Source organism: Orycteropus afer, unplaced genomic scaffold (genome assembly GCF_000298275.1).
Source record: "Orycteropus afer afer isolate SDZICR_OR568_19922 unplaced genomic scaffold, OryAfe1.0 scaffold00321, whole genome shotgun sequence".
Taxonomy (NCBI): domain Eukaryota; kingdom Metazoa; phylum Chordata; class Mammalia; order Tubulidentata; family Orycteropodidae; genus Orycteropus; species Orycteropus afer.
Window position 1 is genome coordinate 2090785 of NW_006921908.1, and position 20325 is coordinate 2111109.

Sequence of the window (20325 nt, forward strand, 5' to 3'; positions counted from 1 at the left end):
GGCTTGGGAACCCGAGCGTGCAACCCTAGAAGGGAAAAGGACGGGAAGAGCTTGAGCGGCGGCGCGGAGAGCGAGCAAGAGCCTGGGTGTTTGTGCGAGAGCCGGGCGGGGGCTGGAGCTAGGGGCCGGCATGGCTGAAAGCTGCGCTCGGCAACCTTGAAAAGCGGCTGCGGCCCGAGGCCGAAGACAGGGAGGAGGGTACGATGGCAGAACGCGGCCGGCGCGGCTGCGCCTGGCCGAGCCGGCTGGCTTGAGCCGCCGGAGGAGCGGGGTTGCCTCTGCGCTTCCATGGGGCAGCGGCAACGGCGAAACTACGGAGCGCTGTGTCCCCGCGCTGCTGCCGCCGCGGACTGTTAAAGGGGCCAAGCCCCAGCGGAGCGCCGAGGGAGTAGAGCCCCGGCCCCAGCCCGCAAACCGGCGGCCCGGGGCAGCGGGGGGCGTCCGAGGGCGGAGGAGGCACGCGGAGCGAGCGCCGCGGCGGGGGGAGGCCGGCGCGGGGGGGGGGCGCCGCAATGCCGGGCCCTCTGGGGCTGCTCTGCTTCCTCGCCCTGGGGCTGCGCGGCTCGGCCGGGCCCAGCGGCGCGGCGCCGCCTCTCTGCACTGCGCCTTGCATCTGCGACGGTGACCGTCGGGTGGACTGCTCCGGGAAGGGGCTGACGGGCGTGCCGGAGGGGCTCAGTGCCTTCACCCAAGCTCTGTAAGTGGGGGTGGCGGGGGTGCGGGGGGAGGGGCAGGGGGCGCCGCGTGGGCGGAGCCAGTGGTCAGTGTCCCACGGGGGGGCACTGGTCACCTGTGTGTGTGTCGAGGGGTTGCTGTGCCCCAGCCTGGTCGTGTTGCAGACTTTCCAAATTTTGCCAGGCCGGGTCCGAGCCGCTAGTAGCTTCTTTTACCCGACTTTTCGGACGCATTCAATACCAGCACCACCCCGCCCCCTTAAGTGTATTTAGGCCAACCCAGGAGGAGAGAGGAATTCGTAAACGCTTGGCCCTGGCAGCTTTTTCACGCGACCTTCCCTTCTCACGCGGGCCTCAGCTCAGCTGGCAAGAGCTTCGCGACTGGCGGGGGTGAGGGCGCGGAGGATTTGGCCTGAGCCTGCAGACAGAGGCACGTTCCTTGGGGAAGCACCTGGAGCCTCCTGCGTTCCAGCACGTGGGGAGAGGAAACACCTGTACCCTAGTCAGGGCGACCCTCCTTATAACTTGGCTCGGTCCAGGTAGCGCGAACTGGCACCTCGGCCCAGTTCCACTGTGGACTCCCCCACAAACGCCCGGGGTTCTGGAGCACGCTTAGGAGGCTGACGGAAACATGGGAGAAGAAGGGGAAAGTGCAGGTTTCTTATGGTGAAAATACTTTTCTTACCCAACAAGACCTTTTAAAGAAGGACTGCTAACCCGAGGTAAAGGATGTTGGAAGACAAACAAAGTTCCAAAGCGTATGCTCAGTTTAACCCGCGAGGTAGGCAGCAGCTCTCTGCTGCACCTTAACCAGCACAAGTTTTCGTTTGAGCTGCCTGGGGTCGGGAGAAACTCTCAGATGGCCCTGACTTACAAGAATCTCCCTCAAACAGGGACCCCGAGGATTGGAGACCTTTCTTTCAGAAAAGAAAAAGAATCTCAAATAGGTGTTGGCAAATGCCACCAGTAGAGAAAGACTCGGGTAATCGAGTGCAGGGTGTGTGCCCTTGTTCGTCCATGTTATGTTGTGTCGCCTGTTGGGTGATTAAATCAAGAGCAGTGAAAGAACTGTTTGAGGGAGGAAGGGATTCCAAGAGGCCCTTGGTTAAAGGGAATTTCCTTTTACCTTAAAGCTACTGAAAGAGATCTCTTAGAGAGTTTCCAAAACTCTGTGATGAAATCTTTTATGCAGGCCAGAACACTGCTGTGTTTCCAGGTTGTTGGTGGTGAGGTGTTCTGCTTACCCTCTGCAGATGGACTTTTAGTGACGCCTGTTGCCCTGGAACTTCATTCTTCAGCCTCCAGTTCCCCACCCCTCTTGTTTTTCAGATGTCTCAGGTGTTGGTTTCTGTTTGAAGTTTGTTTCCTTCAGTATGGTAACTTTAACTCTTACCCAACAAGCTCACTTTTGCCACGTAGAGAAGTTTTCCCACAAAGGTACTTTAAGTGGGAAAGTTTGAGTGGGAGTGAAGTGAGGAGAGGATGCCCTGAATAAAGGAGGTGGGGCTAGTTTCCCCCAAGTCCTCTAGAAACGTTTAAGGAATTCGTGCAGAAAGAGAGGGATACCTTTATTCTGAGCCTCTTTCAAGTATCTAGAGTTGAAAAGTATGATTTAATTATTTTGATCAGTTTTAAAGTTCTTTGTTTAGCAGATTCCTTGACTGTTAATGAGTAGACTTGCCCTGTAAGGAAAAAGGACATTTTATGGTGGTGTGTTAGTACCCTACCACGTTTTCATGAGAACATGCTCCTGTCTTTAGAGCTTCAGGCATCTTCCCTTAGGGCTCACCAAAGGCAGTGAAATGCTCAGTCCTCAAGTTTGTGCCTTAGAAAGTTATTGTTCATGGCTTGAGAAACAGACAATAATTGGCACCAGTCCAGATTAGATTGCCTGACCCAGCATCATCACAGCATTTTCTGAGCTGCAGTGGTGAGTAACCATGTCATGCTTTCTAGATATATGGCCTGTAGGGATGGTGGTGGTTGTGAGGTGTTGTCGAGTGGCCTGTCGGTGGATTGGCCATATATCCTGCTAATGCCACATCTCACCCCCAAAAGTATTCCAGTTTGGACTACAATTTATATGGACATCCTATTTATAGGAGATTCCAAGGACAGTATATTTGCATTTCCAAGACAAAAGAAAGGTAACAAAAATATACTGCCCTTGAAATCCTCTTTTTCAGTCCTAGAAGAAATATAGCCGCATTATTCCTTAGAAGCAAGAATGGCCAGATGTGGTCATGTTATCAGAAGAGACCAGTCCCTGGAGAAGGATATCATGCTTGGTAAAGTTGTGGGTCAGCAAATAATGGAAGACCCTTAACAAGGTGGACTGATGTAGTGGCCGCAAGGAGATGGGCTCAATCATAGCAGTGGTTGTGAGGGTGGCGCAGGACTGGACAGTGTTCCATTCTGCAGCGCATGAGGTCCCTGTGAGTTGGAACTGACTCAGTGGCACCCAACAACAACAAAATATTTATGTTTTATGCATGACGAAACCAACTAGTCCAGTGATTCTCAAAAGGCACGTGAGAGGGGCAGGTGCTGCGAGTCCACACACTTTAGTGGAATTTAACAGGTCCTCTTAGAGTCACTTGGAGGCTCTTTCTCATCCGCCCCCTTCCCGCTAACTTCAGTGAGCCACAGTTACTCACCTAAGGACAAGATCCATGGTCCCCAAACTCATGTTCACCTATTCCTGTACGTTCATTTCTTTGAGCATGGGCACCAAAGCCGATTTGTTAATACATAAAAAATTACATAAGTGTATGTGTGTGTATATGTGTTTGTGTGTATATATATATATATATATCTGTCTGGTTTTATAAGTGAACCCTAGGTGGATGCATCACACTTTGGAGACCCTGAGACTTGCTGATGGTTAGGGAGTAGAGATGTCATTTTACTTACTTTGAGTCCACAGAGCCTGATATATAAAGAGTGCTTAAAGATATTGGAGCGGGAAGTAAAGACGTCAAGGGACAGCATTGGGGTTTGGAGTTCAGACATGAGATTCCCATATAGGATTGTTAAGCTCAGCGTGCTCAGCATTTAGCCTTTTATCCAGTGATTTGAGAAGGCCCCAGAGAGAGGATATTTGCTTCTCCTTTAGGCTCGTTTAAACTTGTTCAGTCTGATGGTGTTGATTTCCTGCTGAAAGCTGCCTCATCAGAGGCTGGGGCTAGAGGCAGAGATAATCCTCAGTATTGTTTACGGTATTCTTGTTTTCACACTGTTTGCTGCACCTGTAGTGATTATTTCTATGGACAGTCCTCAGATTATGAGTGAGATCCATACCTAAGTGTGTCTTTAAGTCAAATTTGTAGGTAGGTCAGAACAGGTGCATACAGTCCTTATTTAACGTTTAGTGCAAAATCAACAACAAAAAAAGCTTGAAGTCTTTTGAATGCCTTTAAAGCTGCATGTGCAGCAAGTGAAGGTGATTGTGATGAAGACTTTGTTGCGGGTAGGGGTTGGTTCATTTGATTCAAAACAAGGACAAATAAATGCACATAACATTAAAGGCAAGTACGAGTTGTCCTAAGTGGAACATTCCTAACCTGGGGACTGCCTGTGTTTTAGAATAGCAGTTGTCAATCTTGTGTCACAGTGCACTGCCTTGTCACAATTTACCCTGAAGTGTGTTAAAGGAAGTAAAGTTACTGACTAATATTAAAATACTGAAGTTTACTTTTTCAAAAGGATTCAAAATGACTCCTGTATTAAGGTTGCCTTAGAGTAAGGTCACTCGTCCTCATCTACATACCTTTTTTCTTGATTGGGAGAAAAAGAGATGAAATTACAGTGGTGGCTGGGAGGGTTTTTGTTACTGTTACACTTTTGAGAACTGTGACCCAGAGCACAAATTTTCACTATCATCGATGATATCTAGTGCATAGTTTAAGATTATAAAGGCTGTTTCTGAGGCTTTAGGAAGATAATGGTGGGTTGGTCATCTTAGTCCTTACCACAGTACTGAATAATTGTCTGACCTCAGGCAAGTCATTACACTTTTTTGGTTGACAGTTTCCTCATCTGAAAAATGAAGCAATTGGATTTACTAGATTATTTCTAAGGCTGCTTGTATAATGTTATGATTTTACAGTTTTAGGATGGCAAGGTGACAGTAATGTGATGAATTCTCTTACAAAAAGATTCCAGGAACAGCAGAATATCTGTCTAGTTGAAGTGGCACCAGTGTGTTCATTACTGCTCACTTGGAGGAGTTCTTTGTATGTAGAAGTGTGTGTTAGGGAATTTGCCATGGAGACTTGTAGAATGCATGACGAGTTTAGGCACTTTGCTGGGGTAGAATAACCTTTCTTGTTTCCTGTGGATATGGTTTAGCACTTGGAAAATAAAATCACTCTGTTTTAGTAATTTGGATACTGTACAAAGAGTTAGTTACTCAGTATCCTCAGTTCCATATAATTAGTCATAATCTCTCAAACCTTCATGGCCTGAGTGTCCTGTACATGAGCAGGTTATTGAGCTTTTTATATAGGATTGATGGATACTGGTGGGGCTTTTGAAGTGTTTAAGAACCTGTTGCTTTTTCTTCTCTTTTTGGGATCATCTCAGAGTCTTCCCTAAGGTGTGGTTTTTCTCTCCATCCAACAACTTTCTTCTTTTGATAGTGTCATTTGAAAATATTTTCTTATATTTCCTGATAATGACTGTATTCCCTAGCAGGTCATTAATAAGTGACTAAATTTTTGTATGTTTATCGATAGTCTAAGTTTTGATATCTCGTTTCTTAATTATTACCTGTAAATTTCAGTGTTATCCTAGTTTGTATAATGGGTCTTTCTAAAGATGCATTTGTGTATTATATACAAGTGAACTTTATTCTAAATAAGGACAATATTTTGAAATCCTGAAGTGTAGATCCTTTATTTTACAAACTGCTAGGTTCCCTTTAAATACATCATTGTGCTGGGAATATGTTCCAGATCTGTTGATAAGTCACAAGAGCAGCCTTGAGTGGGTCATGTACATTAGTGTCCTCTTCTGACAAAGAAGTCAGCAACTCTTATTGCCAAGGATTTTCTCTCTCTCTCTCTTTTTTTTTTTTTTTTAAATGTGACTTTTGATTTTTATATGCTCTGGTAGCACAGTGCCTAAGGCATCTGAGTGCTAACCAGAAAGTTGGTCGTTCAAACCCACCAGCCACTCTGCAGAAGCAAGACTGGGCAATCTACTTCTGTTAAGATTTACCATCTCGGAAAACCAGTGGGGGTTGCTGTGAGTCGGAATGGACTCGATGCCAGTGGGTTTGGTGGTTTTTTTTTTTTTTTTTTCCTTTTGGTTTCTCCACCAGCCACTCCTTGGAAGAAAGATTGGGCAATCTACTTCTGTAGTGATACCACCTTGGAAGCCCTAGGAGGGGTTGCTGTGAGTCGGATCTGACTCGATGGCAGTGGATTTTTTTGGGGTTCTTTTTAAGTGAAGTATAGTATCTAAATCATGGAACACTTAGCAGTTGTCTAGCTTTTCTGGAGGATTTCTGTTGAATGGGAAGCTCACTGCTTCATAAGGCTATAGTGCACTGGATACAGTCTGAGCTGTACTTGAACCAGTGCTGCTCTCATTCTAGGCTCCTTATTTGTTAGCTGGTATCAAGTCTCATAGCAACCCTATGTATAACAGAATGCTTGCATTAACCACTAATATTTAATGATTTCCAGTCAAAATAAGTGTTTATGCCAGGTGTGGTATCATAAAGATTTTATGTCCAAGCACTTGGCTGTTAACATTAGAATTGTAAGGTAATATTTGAAAACTTAATCTCATAGGAAAGTTCTTTGTTGGTACGTAGATCCAGGCAAGTTTAGGCATTTTCTTGGCCTCTGTTTCTGTCAATCTGTCTCTCTCTGATTCTTACTTTAGTCAACTATAATAGTGGAAAGCACTGATACCTCAGTATTTTGGGTTTGGTTTCTGAACTTTTTCGTTCTACCTATCCTTTTATTCTATCCCATTTTTCTTATCTGCAAATAATGGTTTTGGGACTAGCTGATGGCTAATGTTTCTGCTTTGAATTTCTATGAATCTGTGTCGAATATTAAGCAAATGAAGTTGTAGAATCCTTTCAGTGATTCTCTGAAATCTAAGACTGGCTCCTACTTTGATGTTTTCTTCCAGAAAATTATAAACATCCATAAAAGCACAATATTTGTTGCCATAAAACCAAAAAACAAACCTGTTGCAGTAAGGTCAGTTCTGACTCAGTGACCCTATAGAACAGAGTAGAACTTGCCCCATAGGGTTTCCAAGGCTATAATCTTTCTCCCATGGAGTGGCTGGTTAGCTGGAGTGGCTCAGATTAGCAACAGAGTTTAACCACTATGTCACACGGGCTCCTTTTTGTTGGTATACATGGGCTATAAAAAGTTAAACCTTGCCAAGTGTACCTTTAACTGAAAAATTTAACCAGTGTAACTTAGAGTATTCTTGACAACACAGCTTTGCTTTTTTAATTTTTTAACTAGATCCAAGGTTTTGAGTTTAGAAATGTCATCCAGCTTGCTCTTTGTCTTTGAGACCTTCAAGTTATTTCCAATGCTAGAACATGTTTTTTTATATGTAAAAGAACATGGATAACTTTGTCCTTTTTTTTTCCTTCTACCTTTGTTCAGTGAAATGTAACTCTTAAAAACCTTGATTGAAAATGATGGAATGCTTTAATTTTAAATCCTGTCAGTGGAGAGGAAACAAAATAAAACAAAACAAAACTGGGGTATTTAGTAAATCAGTATTCTTACACAATGACTAATTTGTCTGCCCTTTCTTGACATTTCTTTTGTGTCTTTAAACACCTGATGGCTATAATAGTATGCCAGGTGTTAGCTCTATTGTCTGAAATTGGGTGAGTTCAAAATTGAGTTTAGAAATCGGGCTTAGCGTGAGACAGAGCCTGATTTTATAGTTCGTGTAAGTTTAATAACTTCTCCACTTTTAAAGACTTTAGCAAGTTGCCCTCAAATACCCCTTTTAAATAGCAAGATGTAATTATATAGTAATATACTCTGGATTCAGCCACACATAGACAAGTATTTATTATTAAACTCTGGGACTGGTTTTTAGCGAGGTTCATAAAGTATAGTGAAGTATGCTGTGCCGCGTATGAGCAATTAAAACTGAATGTTTGAGTTGGTTGTTTTTTTGCTCTAAAACGTATTCCCATAACATTACATCTTTTTAATTGCTAGAAAAGCATGCTAGCTGGTCCTCATCATGGTACATCTAAAGCCAGATTTGGCATTATGCATTTCTTATTTTAGATGCAAGTGATTGAGGTTCAGGACTGCCCTTGTAGGATCCAAGAAATGAACATTTTTAAAAAATGCATTTTTGTAGTTTTCTTAGCTTTCTGTACTGGAAGGTCTTATGGGTAAAACATCACACCACTCTCATGTGGCAACATGTTGGACCATAAGAATATCCCTGTAAGCGTATGTAAAGCATAGATATTTTGGGAAGTAGCTAGGCCAAGACTGGGTATACTCTTAGGTCCCAGACTGGTCTGTTATCTGTGTTAGTGAGAATACGTGTGTGGAGGATGGATATTTAATATAAGAGATCTAGTGACCTTGTGTCCTTCATATTTAAGTATTCTGAATGAAGATAAGTAAAAGGATATATAAGCTGCTTTAGCTTTTGCTTCTCTGTTTTTATACTAAGAATGTAAGTATTTTTCAAAATATATAATTTTAAAAATAAAGTTGACCATTGAAAGAAAAATCTTAATGCATCCTGACCAAAAAATATTTAGGATATTTAAATCAGATTTTAGAACCCAGTGTCCAGAAACAACGCTGGTTATATTCTCCCTATTCCCTTGAATTGTTTAAGTTCTATTTGGGAAAATTTTTGTTCCTAAGAAGAGTGACATAAATTTGGCAGGAAGACAGCTTCTTTACCTTGGAGCAGTGGTAGGCATAGCTAAGGAACGTACCCAGGATTACTTTAGGTCTCACTTCCCCTCTCCTCCCCTCAGGCTTTGAGGTTCCCATGTGTGTAAACCACAGGGTAGTTCAGTACAAGTGGCAGTATCGAAACTCACCCAAAGAGCTTGATTAGAGCTGCTTTCATATGAAGGGAGGTAGATTTTATAATTCTCACTCTCTTCACATTTCTTGTTTTGAACGTGCATGCAGGACTGAAGGTGTGCTTCGAAGTTGGCAGTCTTTTCTTTGAAACACTGGGGACTGGCCTATGATGTTGATTAACTTCTGGATTTTTCCCTTTGCCTAGGGGACAACTTCATGCTTGGAGGCAGGCCCTTGAAGAAACTATATGAATAACAAGGAGTGCCTTTCTGAAGGGCTTGACAGACCAGATTTTTTTCAGGAGAGAGGAGACCCAAGCTTGTCACTCCGTTCTAGATTGCCCTTGCTGTGTGTGCAAACCATCTCAGAAGGCTGTGTTCTTGTGGGAGAACTCACTAGAGAATGAGAAAACACTGTCTCTTAAATAACTTACATTTTGTTGTTGTTGTTGTTATGTGCCGTCGAGTCGGCCCCGACTCATAGCGACCCCTCCTTGGGTTTCCGAGGCAGTATCACTACGGAAGTAGGATTGCCCAACCTTCCTTCCGAGGAGTGGCTGGTGGGTTTGAACCGCCAGCCTTCTGGTTAGCAGTCAAGTGCTTTAGCCACTATGCTACCAGAGCTCCCAACTTACATTTTAGGAGCTCTAATCTAAATGTCAACTCTTTCTTGTGGTGGGGGAGAGAAAACAAACAATGTCGACCATGGACCTTCAAGTTTCTTAACGTGCTTGAAGATAGTTTATATGCTCTTCCGTCTCTTGTCTTATGGGCTAAATTAACGCAGTCTCTGCATTTTCAAATTTGATAATTGCCTTTGGGGTCCTCTTTAATGAATCTGTTTCTCACCGAATTTGAAGTATATACAGAATTCTCATATAATTTGATCTGAGTTTTAAGAAGAAAATAGTAAGTGACTTTACTACATCTCAAATATTTTAAGGAGTTCTGGTTAGCTTAGTGCCTAAGGCACTTGACTGCTAAGCAGAAAGCTTGTGGCTCGAACCCACCAGCCACTCCTCGGAAGGAAGGTTAGACAATCTACTTCTGTAGTGATACTGCCTCGGAAACCCAAGGAGGGGTCACTATGAGTTAGGTCCAACTCGATGGCATACAACAATGACAACTATTTTAGTATAATGTTTTTTTATATTAAAAAAAGAAAAAACATTGTGAGTTTACTACAGTGTTTTGTAATTTATCATAATTTCAGTTTTCATCCTTTCTAGCTACCTTCATTTCTTCTCTTTGATTAGTACCTGTTTTTTCCCTTAAAAATATTTTCCCGTCTTTGACTATCTCAAAAAAAAAAAAAAACCCAACAAAAAAACTCACTGTCGTCGGATCCAACTCATAGTGACCTCCTTGGGTTTCCAAGGCAGTATCACTATGGGAGTAGATTGCCCAACCTTCTTTCCAAGGAGTGGCTGGTGGGGTTGAACCACCAGTCTTCTGGTTAGCAGTCAAATGCCTTAGGCACTAAGCCACCAAGAAAAATTTTCTCGTTGGCCTTCTGTTCCTCTCAAGGTCATTTTGAGTCTGGTGATATAATCCAGCCTTTTACATCACTGTTGACTATCCAGGCTTCTTTTATAGGCCTAATTTCATGAACAAACTTTCAACTATGGTTTTGTTTTTGAGAGTATGACCCAGGGAATCAAGATCCCTGAGCTCAGGAGGGTGTTCCTAACTTGGGCAAGTTACTTAATTGACCCCTTTGGACATTAGTTTTCCCATCTGCGAAAAGAGGTAGCTTGACTTAGCTTCAAGGGCCACAGCTGTGAAACAGACTCGGCTCCCGAGAGTCTCTCTAGCATGACCACTCTGCTGATAGTGAGGGTCCAATTTGTTGCCATTGCGCTGAGGGGTGACTGAGGTTGCCCACGTCTGTTATCTCTGCGATTTAAAATCCTGAACCCTCTTTCTCTAGTTCTTTGTATATCAAGGTCTAAACCTATCATAGATGTCATAGGTGAGCCTGAGCCACTGGGCTAATGGAAAAAGTCTACTCATCTGACAGATTTTTTAGAGTCAGGAAACCATAAAAATCTTGGTGGAGACAGAGACAATTACTTACGTTTTTATAAAAATACCTTACAGATGTTACAGGAGTCCTTGGCTGGAGCAAATGGTTAAGTCTTTGTCTACTAACTGAAGGGTTGAAGGTTTAAACCCGTCTAGAAGTGCCTCACAAGAAGTACCTGACATTCTGCTTCCAAAAGGCCACTGCCTTGAAAACCCTATGGAGTACAATTTTAGTGTGACTCCATGGGGTTGCCTTGAGTTGGAATCATCTTGCCAGCTACTAGTTCTAGGTTTTTTGGTACAGGTGGTACTACTTGCCTTCTAGGAACCCTGATGGTACAATGGTTAAATGCTCACCTGCTAACCAGAAGGTTGGTGGTTCGAACTCACCAGCCACTCTGCAGGAAAATAAACAAACCCGTCAATTTGATTCTGGATCATAGTGACCTTGTAGGACAGAGTATAGCATTTCCTAGGTTATAATCTTTATGAGAGTAGCCCTGGTGGTGCACCGGTTAAAGTACTTGGCTGCTAACCAAAAGGTTAGCTGTTGGAACCCACCAGCAGCTCTATAGGAGAAAGATACGGCGGTTTCCTTCCTAAAGATTTCAGCCTTGGAAATCCAATGGGGGCAGTTCTACTCTGTCCTGTAAGGAATGGTCACTATGAATTGGAAGTGACTCCATGGCACACACCACCACCACCACCACCATTTGTCTTCTAGCAAGAAAGCCTGGTGGTGGGTAGAGTTTCTTTGGAATACACTGCTCATGGGAAAGTTGGATCATCTTGCTTTGGTCTTTGTAACTTGACCTTGCTTTCCTGAGATGGCTGGTCAAGTAAAAAGCTGCAGTCCTAATGGGGGAATACAGTTTTTCTCCTCAGAGCAAGCAGGCATGACCTTGTTCTTTAAAGTCCCAAAGTGTAAAGACTAAGGCAGTGTTATCTTTAGCTACTAATGTTCTACTCCCAGACCTCAAAATACCAAGGATTTTCATTTAAACAGTGTTAACTCTTTGGGAGCCCTCATTCCAACAAGTGGCCACTGTCATTTCTTAGATCACTTTCAGAGTTGAGTTTGGATAAGATTTACTCAGAATTGACAGCATAGCTGTGTTCTTACTTCTTCACCTCACTTTGTTTCTAGAAATATTCAGCTAATGAGGCATCTTTTTCTTTCAAGTACTTTGAATATGTATTTTACTATTTACTTGATATTTGTATTTACTATTTATTTGATACCTATCTGGTCTGGTAGCATGGTGCCTAAGGCACTTGACTGCTAACCAGAAGGCTGGTTGTTCAAACCCACCAGTCCCTCCTTGGAAGGAACGTTGGGCAGTCTGCTTCCATAGTGATACTGCCTCGGAAACCCAAGGAGGGGTTGCTATGAGTCGGGTCCGACTCGACAGCACACAACAACAACAACATAACGGCCTTTTGAGAGCTCTGGTGGCATAGTGCCTAAGGCATTTGACTGCTAACCAGAAGGCTGGCGGTTCAACCCTACCAGCCACTCCTCGGAAGGAAGATTGGGCAGTATACCTCTGTAGAGGTACTGCTTCATAAACCCAAGAATGGGTTGCTATGAGTCAGACCCAACTTAGACAGCAGTGAGATTTTTTTTTTTAATATGGTCTTTCATAGTTGGTACTAATGCTTGTGTTTTGTGGATAAAGAAAAGGTTATTATCTTAAAATATGGCATTTAAATACTGTCTTTAAAATATTGTATATTTCTAATAAATTAACTGGCATTCTTATTAAGCACAGTTGAAACTTGAAAAAATTTTTCTGGGTTTTCACTCCAATCTGATTTGAAAATGAATCATAAAACCAGAACCGCAGGTTAATAATGTATGCAGCAATACTTACAGCTTAGGTTGACTGAATATTTCTAATACACTTATGCATTTTCCACACTGGGTTTCTTTCTTAAAAAAAAAGTTTGAAATTTTTTTCCCATTACTATTCTGACATCTGCCTGGTTACACATGAATAGCTTGACCCAGTCCCTCAGCAGGGAGACTACCGTGGCCTTGCTTTCAATAGCCATGTCACTGACAAAGAAAACATATGGAATATTTCATTCCTGTCTTTTGCAAACAGTCTGGGGCTGTAAGGGCATGCAGCAGAAGGCTTCATACTTCATGGTAGGTTGGGTGGTAAGTTTGTGAGCTCACCACAGACTCTGTTGTTAGTTATCAGACTGCATTTTCCAAAGTCCTATTGCATTCTATGGAAATGTATATTTTGGGCCATTCAATTGCAATATCAGCTTAAGTTTGTATGGCCTGCTTCCATGGTGGGGTTTCCTGCTTAATCGTATATTTCACCAGAGGGAATATGTGTATGTGTGTGGATGCAGGGCACTGGGTGCTGCCCTTTGCAGTTTGATGTGTGATATGTACTTGATGGATACACAAGATGGGAACACACATGCTTGATTTCTGATAGAAAATGCCTTGAGCACAGTATGCTTTACTGGTTATCTTTTTATCAGTCCAGAAAAAGATCGATTGATATTCCTCATGCTAGCTAAACACTGCTGCACTGACCTTTAAAAATTTCTATTATATAGTACCAGCCTTCTACTTGGGGGCTGTGTTTCAGTTCAACTAGCATAATGACTTTGCTTTGTAACATTTGAATCTGCAGTGTGGCAGAGAGGGCCAGGAAAGTGGAAAAAGAGGGGTAAGTTAATTGCTGTCTTTTTCAGGTCATCTTCTGTTAAAAGAATTTGCCCTTGGCAATACCTTGGCTTAGGTGGCATTCCAGAGGAAGGAAAAAACAAAACAAAACAAAAAACCTATGACATCCAAAGATGAGGAGATTAATGACTTTGATGGAGGAAATGATGACATACATATCATCAGAGTCCTTTCCAACCTCAAGTTACCCTAGCTTGAATTTCTAGTTTCAAGGCCATGTGGGCTGGTTTTGACATAAGTTGGTGATTTATCTAAAAGGAAATGAGATCCTGTCATTTGTTGTTGTTGTTAGGTGCCATCTAGTGATAGAGACCCTGTGTACCATGGAACGAAACACTACTCAGGCCTGTGCCCTCCTCACAATCATTGCTCGAGCCCATCATTGCAGCCACTTTGTCAATGTCATTTAGGGTCTTACCCTTTTTCACTGATCCTCTACTTTACCAAGCATGATCTCTTTCTACAAGGACTGATCCCTTCTGACAGCATGACCAAAGTAGATGAGGTGCAGTCTAGCTGTTCTCACCTGTAAGGAACATTCCACCTTTACTTCTCCCAAGAGAGATTTGTTCAGTCTTCTGGCAGTCCATAGTATTTTCAATATTCTTCACCAACACCACAATTCAATGCATCAGTTCTTCTTCAGTCTTCCTTATTCATTGTCCAGCTTTCACATGCATATGAAGCAATTGAAAATATTAATGGCTTGGGTCAGGCACACCTTAGTCCTCAAAGTGCCATCTTTGCTCTTTAACACTTTAAAGAGGTCTGTTACAGCAGATTTGCCCAGTGCAATGTATCTTTTGGTCTCGTGGCTGCCGTTCCCATGGGCATTGATTGTGGATCCAAGTAAAATGAAATCCTTGACAAATTCAGTCGTTTCTCCATTTATTGTGATGTTGCTTATTGATCCAATTATGAGGATTTTTGTTTTTTTTATGTTGCAGCATAATCCATGCTGCAGACTGTAGTCTTTGATTTTCATCAGTAAGTGCTTCATCTCTTCTCCACTTTCAGCAAGCAAGATTTTGTCATCTGCATATCATAAATGAGTCTCCCTCTAGTCCTGATGCTGCATTTTGCATACAGTCACCTTCTTGGATTATTTTTTCAGCACACAGATTGAATACATATTGTGAAAGGGGACAACTCTGATGTACACCTTTCCTGATTTTACAAATAGAACATATTTCTTTTTGTTTTTAATGCATTTAATTGGAATAAAATTTATGTACAGTGAAATGCACAAAACTAAATTGGCATGGATCAATGCTTTTTTTTTTTTTTTTTGCAGTGTTTCCTCCCCTTCCTTCCCCTCCCACCCCTGGCAGTCAACAAAGTTTCCCTCTGTATATAAACCTTTCCTTGACCCTCCACAGCAACGAACTAATACTGTATCTGTCCTTCTGTGATTGACTTATTTCAGCAAAATGTCCTCTAAGTTCATCCATATTATGCAGTGTTTTGCAGACTCTACATTATTCTTTAGTGCTGCATAGCATTCCGTTATGTGTATGTACCATAGTTTGGTCATCCATTCTTCTGCTGTAAATCTTAGAGATAAGCCCCTTGCCAGATATGTAATTATTGGCAAATATGAATTTGTTGCTGTCATTTTCATTTTGTGGTGTCAATTTCTTTGTTCCATATAATTTTCTATGCTGAGCTCGTTTTGTTTATGAATCATGTTATAATTTCCTTCATTGCTATTGTTTTAGTATTTGCTGAATATTTATGTTGGTCCTCTTTTTTTGATGTGAAGGTTTATCATTTTTCTTTGAGGTTACCCTATGATTTGTAGTTTTCTTTCCAAGTTTAGAACAGTCCGTTCTATTTTGTAGTTGTCTTAACTTTCCTACCATCTAGAAATTCTGTAACAACACAGTTTTTTCCCTCTTTTTGGTTTGTAGTTGTCCTCATTAGTCAATTGATGTCTCTGGTTCCCTGTTTACAATCTTGTAGGCTTATTTACTTTGGATACTTCCATAGCTGGTTTGGTTTCTGGGTTATATCATCATGTGTGTTAATTGTCAGTTATTGTTTGCGATTATTGTTTCTCTGTCCAAAAGGCTCCTTTTCGCATCTCCGATAAGGTTGGTCTGGTTTTAACAAGTTCCCTTAATTTCTGCTTATCTGGAAATGTCCTAATTTCACCGTCATATTTGAGGGGCAGTTTTGCTGGGTACCTAATTCTTGGTTGGAGATTTTTCTCTTTCAGGGTTTTATATATGCCATCCCGTTGTCTTCTCGCCTGCATGGTTTCTGTTGAGAAATCCGAGCTTAGTCTTATTGGTTGCCCCTTGTAGGTAACTTTTCGTTTTTCCCATGATTCTTGCTCTCATGATTCTTTCTTTGTCTTTGGTTTGGGTGAGTTTGATGATGATATGTCTTGGGGATTTTCTTTTGGGGTCTATTCTGTTTGGGGTTTGTTGGACTTCCTGAATGGATATATTCGCATCTTTCGTCGCACCAGGAAAATTCTCTTCCAACAAATCTTCAACAATTTTCTCTGTGGTTTTATTTGTCTCCTCCTGTTCTGGAATTCTGATTACATGTAGGTTATTCCTTTTGATGGTATCCCACATGAACCTTAGGCTTTCTTCAGTTGTTTTGATCTTTTTTCTGATTTATCCCTTTCCAAAGAAGTATTCAGGTATTTACCTTCAATCTCCCTAATTCTGTCTTCCATTGATTCAATTCTGCTCCTTTGCCCATTCAATGTCTTATCTATGTCTGAAAATTTAGTATTAATCTTCTGGATTTCTGTGTGTAGATTTTGTATCATTTCTAATTTTTCATGTATTTTGTCATTTTGTTCTTGTATTGTCTTTTGAAATTGTTCTAGGGTTTTCTCTGTGTTTTCCTTGATCTGTCTCTTAATTCATTGAAGATACCTAAATAAAATTCTTTAGAATTCTTTATCAGGGAGTTCTAATGCTGTGTCTTCCTCAGGGATGTGTTTTGAGTCTATATCGTGGTCCCTTGTTTCTCCTGCTTTATCTTGCTTCTTTGTGTGGACTGTGATGCTCTGTTTTCTCTGAGGCATTATGACATTCTTTTTTGTTGTTGTTTATATTTAATTGGTGAGTGTATGTTTGAGTGACTTGCCCACGATTTTTGTTTTCTTTGTATATTATCTACACAAGCAGGGTACTGTGCTCCTCTGTTCACTAGCTGACAGCCCTTATACACTCACCACCTGTCTCTTTTGCTGTTGTCAGCCTCTCATATGTCACTGCTGACCTTGGCAAACAGAACTTATTCTTAGGTCCCTGGAATCCGAATGAGAATGCTATCACTTTAAAATCCCAAATGGTTGCCACTTGTAAAGGTTCAAAATGACTGCACCCTCGGTCACTTTAAATATTCAAAATAACTGCCTCCTGTGAACAATCAAAATGGCTGCACCCTCCGGACAGCAGAAAGTCAACAGCTCAGGTTGTCTCCCTTCTTGCTGTTTCCCTTCCTAGTCATAGGCCACCAGTGCAGTTGTCCCTGTAGCCCTTGGTGACCAGGGCTGATCTTTAGGTCAATTCTCAGGTCCCAACACCACTTGGAAATATTCAGGCTGTTGGTCCCATCAGAGTAGGTAACAGTCCATAGCTCCAACCATCTCTGTACTCACTGTTTTCATTCAGGTTTTTCCACTAGTTGGTGCCTAATCCACTTCTATATAGTTCCTTTCAAAGCTCAGGGTTCCAGGATTATCTTCTGCATCTCTGTCAATTGTTTTTTCTTTTCTTTGTTGAAGAGGGTCTGTGTTGCTTGTCTGCCTATTCCTCCATATTACCGGAAGTCTAGAAGTGATCAAATAGAAGGTATTTCTGATGAATGTTGGTATCATTACTGAGCATAAACTGTGTAATGGCATGCTAATAGGAATTATTACATCTCACTCCTTTTCATATATAGGAGCTCTGGTGGCATAGTGCCTAATGCATTTGACTACTAACTAGAAGGCCGGTGGCTCAAACTCACCAGTTGCTCCTCAGAAGAAAGGTTGGGCAATTTACTTCTGTAGTGATACCTCCTCAGAAACCCAAAGAGGGGTCGCTATGTGTCAGATCTGACTTGACGGAAGTGAGTTTGGTTTTGATTTTTTTTAATCTTTTAAGCAGTGTTTTATAGTTTTCCTTGTATAAGTCCTTCATGTCCCTAGTTAGATTTATTCCTAAGTATTTTATTCTCATAAATGCTCATAAATGGAATTAGTTCCTTAATTTCTCTTTCAGACTTCTCATTGCTGGTATATAGAAACTAAACTGGTTTTTGTTTGTTGACCTTATACCCTGCAACTTTGCTGAATTCCTTTATCAGTTCTAGAAGTTTTCATTTATGGGCATTGTGAAGCCAAGTAATATGAAATCCTTGAAAACTTCATCTTTCTCCATTTATCCTGATGTTGCTTATTGGTCAAGTTGTGAGGATTTTTGTTTTCATCATGTTGAGGTGTAATCCATTCTGAAGGCTATAGTTTTTAACCTTCATCAGTAAGTGCTTCAAGTCCTCTTTGCTTTCAGCACTCATGGTTGTTTTATCTACATATTGCAGGGTTTTAATGAGTCTTCCTCCAATCCTGATGCTGCATTCTTCTTCTTCATATAGTCTGGTTTCTTGGATTATTTGTTCAGCATACAGATTGAATATGTATTGTGAAAGACTACAACTCTGACACAGACTTTTCCTCATTTTAAACCATGTGGATCCTCTTGTTCTATTTGAAAAACTGCCTTTTGGTCTATGTACAGGTTCTGCATGAGCAAAATTAAGTGTTTTGGAATTCCCATTCTTTACAATGTTAACCATAATTCTTTATGATTCACACAGTTGAATGCTTTTGCACAGTAAATAAAACACAGGTAAACATCTTTCTGTTATGCTCTATTTTTAGCCAAGATCCATCTGAAATCAGCAATGATAGCATTTAACTGCACATCCTCTTCTGAATCCAACTTGAATTTCTGGCTGTTTCCTGGTGATGCACTGCTGCAACCATTCTTTTAATAATCTTCAGCATAATTTTACTTTGTTCTGGTAGTGTAGTATACCTAAGGCATTGGACTGCTAACCAGAAAGCTGGCAGTTCAAATCCACCAGCCACTTCTTGGAAGGAAGTTTAGGCAGTCTACTTCCATAGTGATACAGCCTCAGAAACCCGAGGAGGGGTCGTTATGAGTTGGATCTGACTCGACAGCAGTCAGTTTGATAATGATATTGTTAGATATTTTCAACATTCTTTTGAAATAAATACCTTTCTTTGGAATGGGGGCAAATATTCCAATCAGTTGGGCAGGTAGCTCTCTTCCAAATTTTTTGGCATAGATAAGTGAGTGCTTTGAGCATTGCATCTGTTTGTAAACATCTCAATTGGTATTCCGTCAATTCCTGAAGCCTTCTCTCCACTAATGCCTTCAGTGAATTGTGGATTTCTTCAGTACCATTGGTTCTTGATCATATGCTACCTCCTGAAATAGTTGAATGTCAACCAATTCTTTTTGGTACAGTGACTCTATTCTTTCTATTTTCTTCTCATGCTTCCTGCATTGTTCAATATTTTGCTAATAGAATCCATCAATATTGCAACTCAAGATTTGATTTTTTTTCTCCAGTTCTTTCAACATGAAAAATGCTGAGCATGTTCTTCCCTTTTAATTTTTAAGTCTGGGTCTTTGCATGTTTATCACAATACTTTACTTTGTCTTCTTGAGCCGCCTTTTGCAATCTTCTGTTTGCCTCTTTTATTTCTGCCTTTCACTTTAGCTACTCTCTATGTTCAGTTTGGGAGCTCTGGTGGAGTACTGCGTAAGGCATTTGACTGCTAACCAGAGGCTGGTTCAAACCCACCATTCGCTCCTCATGAGGAAGGTTGGGCAATCTACTTCCATAGTGATAATGTCTCAGAAACCCAAGGAGGGGTTGCTATGAGTCGGATCCAACTCAATGGCAGTGAGTTTCGGTGTTTTTTTTTTTTTTTTTTAATGTTAGGTATGCATTGATGACTGCTGGTGATTGGAATGCAAAAGTTGGAAACAAAGAAGAAGAATTGGTAGTTAAAAATATGGCCTTGGTGATAGAAGTGAAGCTGGAGATTGCACGATAGAATTTTCCAAGACCTAGGACTTATTCTTTGGAAGTACATTTTCTCAACAACATGAACAATGACCATACACATGATCTTGCTACATTGAATACACAGAATCTGATCAACTACATCTGTGGAAGGAGATATGGAGAAAGTCAGTATCCTAAGTTAGAATAAAGTGATGGGCTGACTGTGGAATAACTCATCAACTACTCATCAAATGCAAATTCAAGTTGAAGCTGAAGAAAATTAAAACAAGTCCATGAGAGCCAAAGTATGATCTAGAATATATTCTACCTGAATTTAGAGACCATCTCAAGAATAGATTAGATGTCACAATTAAAAAAAAGAGAGAGAGGGCATACTTTTGATGTGTTAAACACTAATGACTAAAGACAAGAGGAGTTGTGGGATGATAGTAAGAATATTATACATGAAGAAAGCATTAAAAGACAGAAAAGAAAAAAAAAAAAGACCAAATTGGACATCACAAGAGTATCTGAAACTTACTTCCCCTTTTTAGTGCCTCTAATTTTTTATCATAAATCATTTAACCTTGGTTATTTCACCTTTCTTCTTTATTTTCACTTAACTGACCTTCACAACTATGAATTCATAGGGAAAACTCACCCAAAGCTCTTAATCTTAAAATTCACCCCTTTTTGTTTAAAACACTGCCTGTTTTGAAGCTGCAAAAACGACAAGGAGGCCACATGTTCTGACCTCCTCTAACCCTACAAGGGGAAGGCAGGATTACCAGCAGTAACCCAAGGCCTATTAC

General features: G+C 41.2%; 1 protein-coding gene across 1 annotated transcript in view; it reads left to right on the forward strand.

Moving 5' to 3' along the window:
- Window positions 1-260: 260 nt before the first annotated feature.
- LGR4 (leucine rich repeat containing G protein-coupled receptor 4) overlaps window positions 261-20325 on the forward strand; it is a 159274-nt gene continuing 139209 nt past the window's right edge. Inside the window, exon 1 of the mRNA XM_007951958.2 lies at window positions 261-697. Coding sequence (XP_007950149.1) covers window positions 513-697 — 185 coding nt within the window. The 5' untranslated portion in view covers window positions 261-512. The remainder of the gene's footprint in view (window positions 698-20325) is intronic.